Source organism: Protopterus annectens, chromosome 1.part1 (genome assembly GCF_019279795.1).
Source record: "Protopterus annectens isolate FY-2018-M chromosome 1.part1, PAN1.0, whole genome shotgun sequence".
NCBI classification, from domain to species: Eukaryota; Metazoa; Chordata; order Ceratodontiformes; family Protopteridae; genus Protopterus; species Protopterus annectens.
The window spans coordinates 1,228,288,447-1,228,306,953 of record NC_056726.1 but is presented as its reverse complement, the minus strand read 5'-3'; the positions used below and the strand labels follow the sequence as shown (position 1 = coordinate 1,228,306,953).

The 18,507-nt window shown below is 38.4% G+C and overlaps 1 protein-coding gene across 1 annotated transcript in view; it reads left to right on the top strand.

Annotated features, from left to right (window-relative positions):
• Positions 1-18,507, top strand: part of LOC122809479 (lectin-like) — a 297,360-nt gene that overhangs the window by 186,321 nt on the left and 92,532 nt on the right. The window contains exon 3 of the mRNA XM_044081025.1: positions 12,204-12,353. Coding sequence (XP_043936960.1) covers positions 12,204-12,353 — 150 coding nt within the window. The remainder of the gene's footprint in view (positions 1-12,203; positions 12,354-18,507) is intronic.

Genomic DNA, 18,507 nt, shown 5'->3' with positions numbered 1-18,507 from the left:
CGATGGCATGGATTTGTGCTTATGCCTTGAGGATCTTACAGAGTGCCCCTGTCCATAATGGACATAGGCACTACCCCAGGTGTGAATTTGTGATTCCCTATCCATACATCCAAACTGCATTTGAAGAGGGTCAGGGAAGGGCTCTGTTTAATGTGAATAGGAAGCTTGTTTCAAAGAAGGAGCAATCTCTGAAACACATATCTGTCTTTCCAGCAAGTTTTGTTTGAGTCACTGAGTAAGTTTAGATCCCTAGATCAAGTGATCCTCATGCTGTTTGACTTGTGGATGTGTAGCAGCTCCATCAGGATTGGATTTGTGAGTGCCTTGTAGATCAGGCATAGGTCACCCCTTAATAGTCAGTAGGAGACAGAGTAAAAGGATAGGGCTTTTAGTGAATCCACATAGGACATGTTGTTTAAACCCTGTATTTTCTTTGTGAGGAACATTTGAGGTCACTCCAGCTGTTGTAAGTGCATAGTAAGTATATGCCAAATGGCACACTGTACTCAATTTTTGGTCTAATGAGGGCTGAGTACAGCAGGACAATAATTTCCTTGGATCTGGATGCAATACCTTTACTTATAAGTTGTGCCACATAAAAGGACTTCCTTACCACTGTGGACACATGGTGGTCAAAGTTCAGGCTACTATCTATCATGTCCTAGATCTCTCACCCTTCAGTCTACTATTAGGGGTGTGCCATTGATGTTGTAATTTGCAGGGGTATTTGGCATCACAAAGGGTATGAAAATGCATTTTTTCTTGTTTAGTTTTAGGCTATGGTTCTGGCACCAATCATTTGTCTGATCTAGTCCCTCCTGAAGGCTATCTACATCACTTAGAGATTCAGTGATTGACCCCAGCTTGCAGTCATTGGCAACCTTTGTCATCCAGAGGCCTTCCACATTAGCCTTGACATCAGAGCAGTATATTCTGAACAGGACTGGTCCCAGCGCTGAGTGCTGTGACACATCACTAGTTACTGTCCTCTTGCTGGATCTGGATTCGTCTACTTTAATCACACGTATCCTTATCTGTGAGCCAACTGCCTATCCATTGGTAACATAGGGATTTATGCCCAGTTTTGTGAGTTTATTTATAATAATAATTGAGTGGGGGAATTGTGTCAAATGCCTTGGCCAGATCAAGGTAAGCAGTATGTACTATTTTTCCTCATTTATTTAACATTTGTTTACCAGGAAAGTCCGACTTGGAACAAAGCCAATTTTCAGCCGAGGCCTGGGGAGAAACGCTCCAGATGCAATGCTTTGTAGTGTGGTAGGAAACCAGAGTACCTGGATAAAACCCATACAAATGCAGAGAGGACATGCAGACTCCGCACAGAAGGCACTCCAGCCAAGAATTGAACCGGAGAACCTCTTGCTGTGAGGTGAAAATGCTACCGCTGCACCACTGCACCATCCATGACCTTAGTGACTCTGTTGAAGAAATCCACCAGATTCATTATAGGCAAGACCTGCCCTTGTCAAAGGCAAATTGGGTGAAGTCCAGTGTTTGTATGTTTCCTGTGTCATTATTTATCAGGTCCATGATTATTCTTTCCATGGACTTACATATAAGACTAGTCAAACTCATGGGTCTGTAATTTCTCAGCTCGGTAGATGGTGCAGAGGGATGACTGCTGCTCTCCTCCACTCTACTGGGACAAAGCCACTCTGGAGGCTGTGCTTAAATAAAGACCCCATTGGGCATGATAAATCCTTATTTATGATGCTTAAGAGGAACCCTGTTATATCATCAGGCCTCATTTAAGCACTGTTTTTAGCTTTAGAGAGTGCAACCTGTTCTTTGGTGATAATTGGCAGTGGAGTGATGGAGGGTATTTCTGAGGAGAGAACTGGGGGTGACAGGGAGGTGAAATTTGAGCTGAATTTGTCAGCTAGCAGATTTGCCATATCCTCTGGCTAAGTATAGATGCTGCCATCTACAACTAATTCCACTCATTGTTGGATGCTGCCCTTAAGATTGTAGACATAGTTGAAAAACACCTTGTGGTTATCCTTAGCTTTGGAGGTTATTTTTACCTCAAAATCTGCTTTCAGAGACTTGACTAGTTCCCTGATTCACTTATTTAGACTAATGAGGGACTTTTTGCTCTGTTGTGTACATTCTCTCTTACTTCTCAACAGGATTTTTCTTCTTTTGTTGTACAGTCTTTTAATATCAGGGTTCCACCAGAGTGGTTTGTTATTTCAGTCTAGTACTGCTGTTTCCATGTAGTTGTTTATATAGTCATACAGGGCTTTTGTGTATGTCTTTGCATAGGTTTCTATATCTGTTGTACTAATGTATTGGATTAGGGGGAGTTTGGAAACTAGTAGTGGATAATTTACCTTAGAGAAGTTCTTAAAGTTTCTGGGATTAGGTGAGGAGACTAGTTTTACCTTTATCTCAAGGGAGACCGCCTTGTGATCTGATCTTACCAGAGAGGACATCACACTGGGGAGGGGGGGTGCAGCACTCTCCCATATTTGCGACTACCAGATCTAGGATATGTGCTCCCCTAGTGGGAGCGCAGACTAGTTGCTCCAGGACATTTGAATTTACAAAGTCAAGAAATCTTTCGGCCTGCATGTTAGTAATTAATGAAAGGATAGTTAAAATCACCCATGAATATGATATTGTGCTGGATGGTAAGTGATTCTTGTAGCTTCAGGTATGTGCGGGTTTCCTGTTTCATTGGGGGGGACTGTAACTAGGAAGAATATGGTTAATCAGTGTTTCCCATGGTTAGTTGGACATGGAGTAGCTCAAGCATATCATAATCTCTGACCAGCCTTGAGGTGTGCTTATCCTTTATGTAGATGGAGACACCTCTACCTTTTGCTCTTTCATGTTCAGTGAGTGATCAGAATGTATAAAAAGCATTATAGCTATGCACTGTCAGATTGCTTTCCATGGGTTTGAACCATGTTTCAGTAACTGCACAGATGTCAGCATTCTCCAGGGTGAGGTGAGCTTCTAGGGAGTGCAGTTTGTTGTTAAGACTCCTAGCATTGAGTAGCAACACCTTTAGCTTGTCCTGAGTAGCTTTTGTTATGTTGGAAGGTTTGTATGTTTGGCAATGCTTAAAAGACACTACAGGGTGGATAATGTTTTGGCCAATATCCAAAAGCCTAGAGTTGACAGTTGAAGAGCATCCTTGGCAAAGCAGTGTGGCCTGTCAACCATGTCCTTTCAGGGTGACAATTATTGGACCCCTTTGTAATGACACCAGTAGCTAAGCCAATTGTTAAAGTCAATCATTTTTTGTTGGTATTGTGGAATAATTCTTGGAGATGGTAGAATGCTGCTCAATGCTAGGATCATACCTGCCTGTGTCACATATTCTGAGAGCTCAATCATGTCTGTCTTCATATAGTCCAAGGACAGTATGTCTCAGGTCATTTACTTCCATCTGGACTATGACTGAGTCATACTGGTACTTAAGTGACCTGAGTGCTTGCATGATCTGGCAAATCTTGGCCCCTGACAGGTTACTAACTGTAACCTTCCACTTATCCAGCCTGGTAAGAGGGACATCAGTGTGTCTCACAATGGAGTCTTCAATGATCAGAATATTGGGTTGTGGAGTGTTTCACCTTATGGACTTGGTAGATGAAACAAAATGACATGTGGCTTTATGTGTTGTGATGGGAATTGTCTTGTTTGCGTGCATGCAGAGTTTCTGAGGACTGTGCCTCAGAGGCTTTTGAGGTTTATTTAAGTTACATGTGAGCACCTCTGCATATGTGGGTATATGTGTGTGGTCCTTTGTGGGTGTGATGAGTGATGTGTGTGAGTTACTGACAACCTGTTTGTTTCTTTTTGTGCATGTGTGTCTGTATGTGATAGTCTAGCCTCCAGTGTCATTGTTTAACTATATCTCTCACATACTGTATTTGTCTGTTTGAGAATTAAGTGGTTGTCAGTATACAGTAGGCAATTGCTACATTGTCTCAGGATGCCCATGTCCACCAAACTGGGTGCAGAGACAGCAGGAAAGTGCCTGTCAATGGTTGCAGGTCCTAACGTTTACTTGCAAGGGACAGGAGTGGAGGGTGTTTGTAACTGGATGAGGGAAGTGTGCTTATTTGGTGCAATCTGCAGCTAACCTAACCAGTGATGCTGCCCAATACCCAAACAAGATGCTGTCTGAGCAGCAATAGTCCTGGGTGCTATAATAAGGTAAGGCATATCTAAATAGTCCTAACTAAATGAGTAAATGCTGCTCACTGTGCAAACTAATTACCCCATGAGTAATGCAGGATGGAGGTAAAGTTCTGAGGTGTTTTTTATAGGGAAATTTCAACTTCAGGTGATTGCATATATACAAGGCATCAGTAACCACTGTTGTGTGAAGAGCAGCCTCTCACAAATGCGAGGTTTATATATGATCAGAAAAAAGCAACTTTTACACTAACTATGCTCTAAGGCCAGTCAGGTAAGCACACAATGAGCTTTCCAACAGCAAACACCCCACTCAGATAGGTAAAATTAGCCATCTCCTGACAAAATAGTGCAGACTTTGACCTTCTTAATGTAAAATGACTGGTTTGGAGCCCAACTATTAATGAACCTCAAACAGATGCTTAATATGCCTAATACTAAATAAAAAATACTAAACACAATGTATTCAGTACAGACAAGCAGCCCATACAGCAGTCTGAAAATGCAATTTTAAACTTTAAAGAAGTGTGAAAAAACAATAAATAGACTGTAAACTTTCATAGTATAATTAAAATAAGCAATGTTTCCAGATGTTTGCATCTCTGTGCAAATGTGCCAAATTTATACCAGCAATAGAAATACAGAAAACTGACTATTGAGCCCTCTGGCCAATAAAATGACTACTCTTAGAACCCTTTTGTGTGCTTCCCAACTCAGATAGGCCAGGTAAACCCCTACTACCATTAAATAAATAATCCCAATCCTTCTAATGTAAAAGCACAGTAAAAAAGTGTCCAGAATGAAATGCTTCCACAAACAAACTTAAGGAAAGGCAATAAGTAATTCAAGATAAAGCTGCATACTTTAAACAGCTCATAAAAGTGTGGTTATTTATTAAAAGTAATTCACTTTATAGAAGTGAGTCAAGAGCCATTCAGTTATGCAGAATTTATAAAGGTACTAAAAACAAGGTAAGCCCTACAACCAATAAACCAACCAGATGCAGGAATATATTTCCCCAACCTATGTAGTCAAGGCCTCCACCCACTGTCACTAGATGGAAAATCCTCTGTCCTGTTGATTTAAAAACACAAAAAAGAGCTTGCTAGAGTTTAAAAATATACTACTTTATCAGACAGCTAACTGGATAATGAATTCAGAGCAGGTAAATCAGTAGAAAAGACAATGAGAGGCAAAATACATTTTTTTTTTCAAAATAAGCACAAGGAAAGGCAAATAAATAATTCAAGATATAAACAGCAGTGTAGAAAGGGAGGACCTTATAAAGTTCAATTTGCAGTAAGGATTGGCAGCTTAAAATCACTACGTTTATAAAGCAGATCAAAGAATGGGAGTGAGTGGGAAAAAGTTACTAGCAGAAAGTCACCAACAGTACTTGTAGTTTTTGCAGGCATTGAGTCTTATCAACTACAGCACCAGTACAAGAGTTTGTTTGGTCAGAAAAGACAAAGCCACAGATATGCTCTGTGTATTTAAGTATCACTCAAGAAACAAATTAACCAATGAAAAAAGCAAGTGAAATGTGCTGCCTAGGTAATTTAAGTGTCTATCTGCCCCACAGAATAAAAACACCAAACCAAGCAGATTTCTTAAAACAGAAAACAAAATGGAGCAGGTAAAACAAAAAGCAGCTCTATCATTTTAAGCAACTCACAGACAAAAAAATAGATTGACTTTCCTTACTCAACAGGGAGTCACCAACAGTGCTTGTAGTTTTTGTCAACCTTGAGTCTTATCAATTGCAACCCTAGTACAAGGGTTTGTCTGGTATGACTTATTCATTGCACATCATCTTTAAAGATGCATTGCAAAATATCATTGGGCAGATACTGGGTGAAAAAGTGGAAGTTACTAAAGAATCAGGATGCTAAGCTGCTGTATGTGTATTAGAATGTCAGGACCTAAGAAGGACTTATTAACTAATTATGTTAGCACTTAGCAGCCAGAAAAAAATGATAACTAGAAAATGGTAACCAAGTGTTAGATTGACCTTGAAAGATGAAATAGGTATTATAAAGGAAATAAAACAGTTGGAGGGAGACATGTAAGACAAGGGAAAGAATGTAATACATACCCTTAAATGCAATGTGTGGTGCCTTCACCTTCATAATTGGGACCAGAGAAATGGTAAAGAAATTAATATTGGATAGAACTAAAAATGGCACAAAATTAAAATAGCAGTGAATAGTACATATGTTTATTGGCCGAAAAACATTTGTAGTTTCATAGGTAAGTACTAGACTAGCTGCCCTTACAGGCCATTTTAAGCCTAGCCATTTTCCCTATTTGTGCTCGAAATAACCTATTTGTGCTCGAAATAGCCTAGCACATTTGTTTACAGATTGGCCTTGCCTATCTCATGGTTGATAATTATATATTACCCCTAATGGGAATAACTGCACATAGTATATAAAATTTGAAATATTACAATTTTTTTATGAAAAAAGTGAATATGTAAACTCAATAAGTATTTGATTGCAGTTCTATCTGATAAATTGTGATTTTAATAAAGCTGTGTTCAAAGAAACCCCCTTTGCTGCTCCTTAATCCAATCTAAAACAGCTATGGTCCTATATTCCTGCTTACTAATTACAGCAGTCAGTTTCATTCCCCTGCATCCATTTCTTCTTTTTCCTATTTTTCCCATTTTCCCCAGAATCATCTACTGCCCTACTGTAGACTTTCTCTTCTATGACAAACTTTCTGCAGCTTCCTTCTCAGATGGTGGACTTCCTGGGGCCACTTTAAAAACAGCAAATCTATTTTCCTCCCCACCTACCAAAGATATTTCTACCTTCCTCTCCTCCTGCTGATCCATCCAGCTCATATTGTTATTCTTCAATACATACAACTTTATCTACATTTTCCCTTACTTCCCTCCTTATACATTGTGTACTTATGCAGTATTTGACTCATAACACCTCCTAATATTGTACTCTGGCCAAAAGTTCTCCTTTTTTAAACATCATATGTACCTCAGTAGACAGTCCTACTAAAGGTACCATATCACCCCCACACCATATATTGTCCATTTTCACAACTGGCACTAAGATACTTTTTCTTATAGCATGTATACCACTTTACTAGATGATACAATACTAGAACACTCTCCTATTCCCTTTATATAACATTCTCCAAGTTAAGTAATTTGCCCTCTGTTATTATTAATTCTATCTTACCATTCCAGGCCCCATTTAGATACCAAAGAAATTTCATAATTCCTTTACATTCCCTACACTTTCACATATTAATACTAAATAATTTAAATATTTTCTATAGTTTTAGTTCTAAAACTAATTTGCACAGCATGCTTTTTTGTCACTGCAAATTATAATAGGAAAAGTCTTTCCAAAGAAACCGCATTGCTCACAAAATTCATAAAAGTCTACATTTTTTTTTGTTTTGGAAGAAGCATCAAAAATGGATTGTCCACCCACTTATATAATCAATTGAATCTGTTTGGTGGTAGTTTCATAAAGGTTAATTATATTGACCTAAGCGTACCTGTCTGAAATAGCTACATCTCACAAAAATCTCTGTCTCACTAGATTTTTGAGCTGTGATTTACCACTAAGCCATTTGAGCTGTTTTGATCTATATTCTCATCACATTTTGTATTACATTCTGCACAGACCTCGCTGTCCCTTTTCTCTGAACATGTAGCAGCAGCATTCCTGACCATGCTTCTTTCTCCCTCTGTCTGTCCACTGCATAGTCTGATGTCATTGCTCACTGCTGTCCTTCATTCTCATTATTGAAAGACCATTGGGATTTCTTAGCTTTTTTGCCTAAAATATTTTCTTTTGATTCTCTCTAACACCACAGACTACATGGATTTTCTAGCATCTTCTGATTCTGACTCCTCATCCAAATCAAAGACTTTCTTAACAGGCAAATCACTGTTATCTTCAGTCACTTGTTTATAAACTACCACATTCTACTGTGTTAACTCAGTGCCTTATTCATATCATATCTTGCTGCTGCTTGTACAGAACAATAATCCTTCGTTCTCCACTGCTTCCTGGAACTGGATAAGAGCATGTCCATTTCCCTGGTATTTTGGCCAACATTCACCAAACCTATAGAAATGTCACATTTGGTCTGCCTCAAAATGGAGATGTTGGCCATGTGACACCAAACACAAGCAAAAATAATGAACTATAGATTTTAACTTAAAAATTTTTTCTGCATGAGAGGATGTCTGATCCCCCTTCAACCTCCCAACTTAAGTTAAGACAACTCCACATCTTAAAACAAAGGGGGACAGTGCATTTTGCTGCAATCTGAAACTGAAACGGGTACAAATGACTTCTTTGTCACTTTTTGTTTAGGCATGTTCAGATAACTGCACTTTATACAGAACATATATATGATCAAAAATATAAAATTATTATTTCTAAAAATTAAATTTTTATTGCATTCCTGTAAAGAATTAGGCAATAATTTTAAATAAATGTGAAATGAGATTATTTCAAATAACATCGAACATGTTAAAACATCTTACGCCTACATTCAGAGTAGGCTGTATATAGATAAAATGAGAGAAGAGAATACAATAGATAAGATATAAAGGAACATGCTTCAGGGACAGACACCAATTTCAACACAAATCATTTAATTCCTTTAGAAGGCCTTCACTGCTGATATTGTAAATATTGTACCTAAAAGTTTACAATAATGTTTTCTTTATTTTGGGTTAATATTTCATCATACTTTTACTTCTATAAATGGCTTTGTATTTTGTCAATGTACTGTACCTTTTAGTTTCTATTCCACTGAACCAGGACCGATGCTGAAAAGGTTTAGTAGACCAGCCCACCTAACTGGCAAACAAATAAAAATAAAATACATTTTAGAGGAGGTATTTATTACCAGTGCATACTTATTCTTCTGAGGAATCTAATAGTAGAAACAGATAGGCCAGTGAAAGAAGAAGCTTTTGCAGAGTGACTGAAAGTCAACACAAATAAACTGCCAAAGTTAGTGAAACCATGAATCTACATTTGAAGGTAGTATTGATAGAGAAGTGGGGCATGTGTTGAGAAGCTAGGACAACATGTTAGGTTGTTGACCATAAAGACTATTGTCAAAACATGTCGACTTTAATTTATCAATGTGCCACAGACACCAGACCCATGATTTCCAGATTGCTCTTCCACCCCTGAAGCTCTATAATTGCCCTTCATATTACTACTACATACACCATATCTGGTAGCCTTTGTTGGCATGCTGTCATTGGCTGGGGGTGTGATAATTGTCTGTAAATATGGGGATGGTTGTTTTTACCTCTGGCCCTGATCTTTTTCCTGCTTTCAATGTATCTTTGTAGACTTATGAATGAATGCTTCCATGCTTGCTAGCATTACGGTGTGACCAGTTTCCAGCAGAGGTGGATTAATCTAAGACTTACGTACAGCAACAGCCATCCATCTGTATGAAACAACAGGCCTTCATCCACTATACCTACTTTATCTGACTGTAGTGCCAAAGTCACTAGTCAGATCCCAGTCACTTATGGCACCTTTGGGAGCAAACAATTCTTGCAGTAATGGTCTGGCACCAAGTCAGACAATCTCAAGACTGATTTAGCATGATGCAACATTGGTCACTAGTGTGGAGAATGATGTTTCTTTCATTTTTATCCTGAGCAAACATTTTGCATAAATGCTTGCTGAATCATGACCAAACTAAGAAAAAGTTTTTGTAGTAATAAGTATTACAATCCTGAGCCTGCTGTTTGAAGGTTCAGTGTAATTTCTACATGCATCAGTCTGTTTCTCACTCTTTCTGTTTATTAAATACAGCATTCCATTCACTATCATATCCAATGTATCAATCCTTGTGGGTCTCTTTAGGAATTTATTTATTATAAGTGTGGGTGCAGAAGGCATGTTGTACACATATAAAAGAAAATAAATTAAGTGTGACAACACATCATGTTCCTAGATGTAAGACAGAATACATTATACTTTTTCAGTAGCACACAGATTCTGTTCATGTCTGCTATAACCAGAGTCCCTCCACTGCAAAATACTGGCCTGGTGCTCTTTAGTCATTTAGTAGAGTCTATCCCTTCATTATCTCAAGGACTTTAGCACACCAAGCCTGTCTGCCCACCAGGGCTTCTTTAAGTTCTTGCAAATTCCTGTTCATTATTTTGGTAATGTTATCTGTCCGTCTTTGGCATCTGCTATATCCTTCTTCTTTTGCCTTCACTTTCTACCATAATTAGTGCCTTTCTAGTCAAGTCTTGTCTTCGCATTATGTGGCTAAAATATCTTTAAGTTTTTCTATCAGATCATCAAGTGAACAGTCTGGATTTACTTTCTGAACTATTGCCTGAGTTGATCTTGCAATCCACAAAATTCTCAAAAGTTTTCACCAACATCACAGTTCAGTAACTAAAGATTTTCCAGCACATAGCCTCACTAAGAGCCCAACTCTCTCATTCATATCTTTTTACCAGAAAAAAAACATATCTGCAACATTATGGACCATTGTTGACAATTTGACACTGTGATCTCTTTGCCATTTAATATCTTATCCATACTTGCCACAGCTTTTCTCCCTAGAAACAAGTATATTTTAATTTCATAGCTGTAATCCCCATCATGCCCCCTGTTTTACTAATCTATTTGAAAAAAAATGATAGGGCTAGGTGACATAATCTTATTTTGTCATTTGTATTTTATTTTATTTTTTTCATGGAGCAGGCCTGCTTTTGCGCTTTCGACTTTCACGTTCATCAACAGGCTCTTCAACTCCTCTTCACTTTCAACCATCAGAATAGTATCATCTGAGTATCTGAGGCTGCTAATATTTCTCCTGACAAGTTTGATTCTAGCATCTGACTCATTTAACCCCACATTTCACATGGTATATTCAGAGTATAAATTCAGAATACAGCCTTGCTGCATTCTTTTCCCACTTTTGAATCAGTCATTTATTCCATATTCATTTCTATTTCTCCTTATTCTGCATACAGATTCCTTAGTAGCAGATAATGTGACTTGGTATGCCTGTTTTTCTAAGAAGTTGTTACAGGTTGTTATGGGCCACACCAAGGATTTAGAGTAATCAATAAGGCAGATGTTTTCTGTAGCTCCCTTTCTTTCTCCGTCACCCAGCAGACATTGGCAATTTGATCTCTGGTGCCTCTTCTGCTTCTAAAATCAGATTATACATTTGACAATTCTCAGTCCATTGATCGCTGATCTCAAATTTTCAGGACTTTGCTAGCACGTGGAACATGAAATTGTTTGATAATTCAAGCACTCTTTAGTATTGCCCTCTTTTGGTATTGGGATATAGGTAAGGCCATCCTTTTCCAATCAAACGGCCACCACTATGTTTTCCAAAGTTGCTGGAAAATTACAGGCAACAGTTTAACATCATTTTGCAGGATTTTAAATAATTCATCTTGAGTTTCTTCACTTCCTAAAGTTAGCAAGGCTTTCTGGGGAACATGCAATTGCCCTTTCAGGGATGTCTGGTTTTAGGTTAGACAACATGCCATCATATGTATCAGTGATTTAAGAGACCTTCCCATTTAGTTATTTTGTAAATTCCTACCATCTCTTCTTAATATCTTCTGCTTCTTCTAGGTCCCATCCACATTTGACATTCATCATTCCCAGTGTTTTAACTTTAATACTGTTAGGGACAATAATAATCTAAATAGATATGTACCATACAGAAAGATAGCAGATGTTCTTACTTTTGCCTTCTCTCATCCCTGATGTAAAGAGTCACTCACACCTACCTAGAACACACTTGTGTCACTTGCATGTCACATGACCTTACCAAAAGCTACAACTGCTGTACTGTAGTTTAATATCAACTCAATCAGACCAGAGTTTAGCCGTTTACAGCAACTTTGACAATGTTATATATCTCAGCACAGTAAATGAAATGAAACTGTTTTTAAATTGTATAAATACTTGGAAGCAGTTAAAATGAATTGAAACATTTCATAGTTGAATTCCTGAAAGATTTATATTCTCTTTTCTTAGCTTTACTGCCAACAGCAATGGAGAAATGCAAATGGACATTTGGGGTCAATACTTAATAAAGAAGAGAATAAACATATTTTGGACTCAGTAAACATCACCATTAGAAATAATTTTCCCTATGTATGGATCGGTGCTGTACGACTGATGGAGGTAAGTGAGTAGTACTGTATAAGGATTAGCAGCACAACTGACGGAAGTAAGTGAGTAGTACTGTATAAGGATTAGCAGCACGTCTGATGGAAGTAAGTGAGTAGTACTGTATAAGGATTAGCAGCACAACTGATGGAAGTAAGTGAGTAGTACTGTATAAGGATTAGCAGCACGTCTGATGGAAGTGAGTAGTACTGTATAAGGATTAGCAGCATGACTGATGGATGTAAGTGAGTAGTATTGTATAAGGATGAGCAGCACATCTGATAGAAGTAAGAGATTAGTACTGTATACGGATTAGCAGCACATCTGATGGAAGTAAGTGAGTAGTACTGTATCAGGATTAGCAGCACAACTGATGGATGTAAGTGAGTAGTACTGTATAAGGATTAGCAGCACAACTGATGGCAGTAAGTGAGTAGTACTGTATAAGGATTAGCAGCACAACTGATGGAAGTAAGTGAGGAGTACTGTATAAGGATTAGCAGCACAACTGATGGAAGTAAGTCAGTAGTACTGTATAATGATTAACAGCACGTCTGATGGAAGTAAGTGAGTAGTACTGTATAAGGATTAGCAGCATTATACATCTGAGTGAAGTCATTGGCAGACATAATGCTGCTACTGGATATACATATTCATAAATGCTATCTCAAATGTACCAATGAAATGGGATCATTCAGGAGGCATGCCCAGTCTAATACATATTTTAAAAAAACTACAGAAGCATTTGAATGGAAAGTACGTCATTTAGCATAGTATAATGTGATCTGAAATGCAGCAGGATATTAACACAGGAAATACAGGTAGAATTGGTTTGGATATAAGTAAGACAAACTGGTCAGTATTGTGGCATTTAAAACTAAACAGGAGCTGGAGCTGTACTCCCAACAGTGATGAGGATCTCTTGATTCATTGGTAATTTCTGCTATGGTTCATTATGGGATCCAGCTCTGACTCCATAATACAGTCCTGGCCTCACAGATTTATCCACCAAAACTTCAGACTCTTCATTGTGCAAGAGCTGTGTGCTGGTGGAGGTGGGATTTTCTTTCTTTTCCCTTCATATGCTCTCTTCACTTTTAAACCCTTGTAGTTCACTTCATGGTAGTCCAATAATATGAGGATGGGGTTTCAGTGCCTCTCACCTTGTGATGACCCTATTTGTTACATGAAAAACACATTTAGTTTGTTTTTGCAGTGTTTCCTTTGCTCACACAAGATTTCTATGTCTGATCCTGGTATTCGAGGTCAAATCTGCTTTAAGACAAAGTCAGACATCTGAATGGTTTCCTCTCTTGTGGAACCATTACATGAGGATGGTTTCCTCAGTTTGCTAATGAGATTGCTTTAAAGAGAAACACTATTGTTAGTGGGGTGGTCTTACCACCTGAGTAAGGACATTTTTAAAGGAATTGGTGGTGGTACTTCTACATTACCTTAGGTTACGTTGGGAGTCACATACGTTTCCTATCCATAAAGAATGGGAGGAAAGGCAATTGGCCCTTATCCACATGTCTGAATCCTTTCTTAAATCATGGCATCGGTGACGTGCTGAAACAGTTTCACAGGGAGTCACAAATTCAGTGGATTCTTTGGTGAACCTCACCTCCTGTGTTTACTGTTATGGAGAGCTGACTGTCCTTCAAGGTAGGAGAATTATCTAGCTCTCTCCATTGCCAATACTTCATTGTTGAATTGCAGAGGTTCCTTCACAAGGCCTTAAACAGGCTAATAGAAAACACTGTTCACACTTAGGTTATGTAAGTCACATTCATTAATTAGTGTCACCAAGCACACTTAATTTAGCTTGGAGGTCACTTTTGGTGTGTGTAGGAGTGACGCCGCCATCAACATGTTAGACATTAATGACAGATACCCTGTCTTTCAACACCAATGCCCATGAATAAGCCCTCCATTAGTTCTGGCCTTCATGTCATAGCTGGGAAGTGGTTGTTAGTGATGATAAGGATGGACTTCTATAAAGACAGATAACAAGGGGCTGGCCATGGTTTTTATGTTGAATGGATCTATCTTTGAACCACTGTAGAGAAAACTTCAATATCAGGTCACACAGCAGGCAAGAACCATGATGAATTAAAAAAGGATGACAAATGTTTCCAAGGAATTTCACAAAGCTTCATAAATGATGAGGCCAAAGTCTTTTGGTAGAACGACAAAAGCTACACACCCATACAGATGTTGTTCCTGACATTTGTGTTGGATCTGCCTGGCAGTGATGCTTGTGTCTGCTTTACCTTGAAGTAGCCTGAGCCAAGACTTGTATTCTGGCAGGATATTAGTTTTGCTGTAATGAAAAAGAATACAGTTTAGAAGAATATTTTAGCATATATGGTAATTTATTCATGTGCAGAATGTGGGCACATACCAGCTGGTTATATTAGTTCATAGGATCATAGGATCATAGGAGGTTACTAGGCTAATGTCCCTGGGCCCCTTACAAGCCTAGCCAAACGTTTATGCCCAAGAATAAACCTTAGTCATCACCTGTCACCCCTGTCAGTGAGGGACACAGGTGGAACCCTGGGACAAATTTGTGGTTTTCTATCCACTCATCAAGGATGCACTTGAAGACTGTCAGCGAGGTGCTCTGTTTGACTTTAATGGGAAGTCTGTTCCAGAGATAGGGCAGCCTCTAGGAGACAAGCCTGTCTCTCCAGCAGGTTTTGTTGATGTTGCATATTAGATTCATGCCTTTTGAGCGGGTAGTGCATGAGGAGTTAAGACCTATGGATATGGAGCATCTCTAGTAGGGCAGAGTCCAAGATTGCCTTGTAGGCATGGCCGGCCTTAGACATAGGCCAACTAGGCGGCCGCCTAGGGTGCTGCTGCAGCAGGGGTGCTTTTCCAGTATTTATTTGGTGTAGGTAGACCAGGTTGGGGGCACCTGGGTGGTGTGGGGGGGCGCTGTGGAGCCCTTTTGCCTAGGGCACCAGCTGACCTAAGGCCGCTGCTGCTTGTAGGTATTACACAGATCACCTCTGAGCAATCTGTACGATACTGAGTAGAGTGATAGTGATTTGAGCCTGTCTGCATAGGAGAGGTGTTGGAGGCCATGGATTCTCTTTGTGAGGTATTTCAGTTTCCTTTCCAGTTGGTGCAGATGTTTGGAGAAGTACATCCCAAATGGAGCATTATACTCAATTATTGGTCTAATAAAGGAGGAGTATAGAGAGGTAATAGCCTCCTTTTTCTGGAAGGAATCTCTTTACTTATGAGATGAACCAAGTAAAAGACTTTTGAGCAACTGACACGAAAAAGTACTGGCAGACATAATGCTGGCACTGTAGAAATAAATTTCTTAAATTGTGTCACCAGTATGCCACTGATACTGGGATCATGCAACTGAACAGCTGCTTTGATGTTTTATTGTGGATGTACACATGGGCAGATGCACAACAAATTGTAAATGCCAGTTCATGTATACAAAAGCTGTTTACATTCAATAAGCTTCAAAAACTAGTAAAAAAAGTTGAACAGTCATTGTGGAAAAACAGAATATTTTATTTTGTATTAATGGCAAATCAAGTGGTTGAGTGAGTATAACAGGAAAAAGATTAACTTGTACATAGCAAACAAAACTTTTGGAAACATTTACTTCAAATAACCAGTTATGCTGTTGGATTTAGAGCACAACCAACCAGCTTTAATGAATAGTAAGCAATAACAATGAATGACAATGCATGTGCATTTTCACAAGGCAGTAAGATTGCAACCTTTTTATTTTACTCATTTGTGAACAGAGTAAGCCAATTAAGCACAAGTGTCACTTTTCAGCAGCAATCCATGAGCACTGAAGGTCAAGTGGCCTGCTCAGGGTCACACAGTAGACAAAAGGTGAATGAAGGAATTAAACCCAGGGTTACAGGATGAAGCTTGTTAGCAGTTCATTGCTGTAATTATCTGTGGTAAAGTGCCAGACAAGCAAATCTTATCAAATTGAAAGGAATTGTGAGCACCTGTGATCCTTGCAGCTATTTCGTATGGAGTTTTGTGCCTCTGGTAAGGTCACCCTCAGCAAACTGGTCTAAGAGAAGGGGGGGAAATAATCCACAACATTTGAGTCTTATGATAATTTGTTAAAATAATAAGAGAACATTGCTCAGAAGAATAACACCTAGTTCCATCCCTGGTGCCATATCTGTGGGAGGTGCTCTCTTGTAAGTGCATGGTTGCTGGATGACTGATATGTAGTAGTTGGACTTGGTCCATAAAGGTGCACAGAGCTGCAGTGTGGGCTCACTGCCTACAAAGTAATGGGTAGAAGGAGAGGGCCAGGTGTAATGCCATGTAAACGGCACACAAGAGCAGGATGGATTGCTGTAGACTAGATCCTGAAGATCAGAGAAAGTTATTCAAATATAACATATATAATGACTCCAGAGATGATGCAGACTTCCTCCCACTCTAAGGGTCTCATATGGAACACCATATTCAGTTCTGGAGGACATATAGAGATCATAAGGTAGAAGTGTTTTTATGTGTACAAAGGAGAGCAACTGAAATTGCAAGGAGGAGAAAATGGTTGAACTATGAGGAATAACTCATAAACAACAATGCCAGACATATTCAGAGTGGAAGAGAAAAAAACAGATGTCATATAAATGTAAATGTCTAAAATAATTTTTCACAGGACAAAGGCATGTTTTAGCAGCTTTATTGCCAAGAGGTAAAAGGAGCCTCACATGGGTTATCTGAGGGTGCTCCAGCTGACAATTTTTGCCAGTCCTGTTGTTTTTTTTTTTGTTTTTTTTTTATGTAGGAATGCTTTCCAATTGCAAGCTCAAATTCCTATCAGGCATGCCAAATACAAATGTTCAAAAGAATCTTGCAGAGACCAAAGGTACATTTTAGTAGCTTTATAACCAACATATAATAGTAAGTTCAGGAGAATAACAAAAAAAGGTGAATCTGAATTACAGCAAGCTGTGGCTATTGTTACACATAACATAATGCAAAATCAGCATTATATTATAAGTCTAAGGCTGGTTCAAAGTTGGAGTATGATCCAAAACATTTCTAACCTTAAATTTTTCTAGTATAACCAATAACCATAGTTTTTCCATCTCAAGGTACAGACTTCCATTTCTTTCAAATCTAATAAAGTTTTGCCTTTCATTTCACAATAGCTGTCCCATAAAGTCTAAAGTCCAGTAAAATTTATTTTATATTTACATTTACATGGAAGCTAACTTTCCACTGACTGGCAGTTACATCATCCAGGAAATCTTTTTTCCATCTAGCTGATGGTTCAAAGCCTGCCACCAATTTGAAAACCTTATGCATATTTTCTAAGTGGAGCTGCTATACATTTGCTTGACTTAGAAACCAAAAACATGTAGTGTGTGGAGGTCTAATATTCTTAGTCCACTGGTAATATCATTCACTTGACTTACACTGCCTGTTCACCCTGACAAGCATGCTAAATCAACAGAAAATAGCTACACTTTCCTATCTATACTATGTAGCCCTATACCTTACACCCTTAATGTTCATGCACTTTTAACAATATCACTATCCTAGCAAAGCTTTACTCAAAATGTAACTTAATAATGTTCCTTCTAACAAAAGCATTTTTTAAAATAACTTTATTAAATGGTGACTTAAGATGTAGGCAAATATACATTAGGATAAAAGAAAACAAATCATATTAACATTTTTCCTCCAATTGCTACATCACATTTCTTTTCTTTCCTTGTCAGTCCAACATTACACAATTTGATTAATTCCTGCCATCCCTTAAACTCTCTCCTCCTCCTCCTGAACATTATTCTGCATTAATTGTTCCCACAATTTCCCTTTACTTCTATGTAATTTGCTCCTTCTCTTTTCTAAAGATCCATCTTCCATTTATTTTATCTCTTTTATAGTTTTCAGTATTTCAAATGCAGTTGGTTTAGACTTTGATTTCCATTTTCTAGTAATTACTTTTTTCATAGTAAGGCCTTGACATGTCTCATCAATTCATATCCCTTATCCCAGCTCAAAGGAATAATTTCCTTAGCTAAAGCCATTTGTTCATTCAGTATTTCTGACAGAGTACTCTGTAGGGAATTTTTAAAATCTGCCAACTCATTACGCTTCAAAAACATATGTTCCCAGTTACCGCTTTCTTCTTCATCATACCTATAAC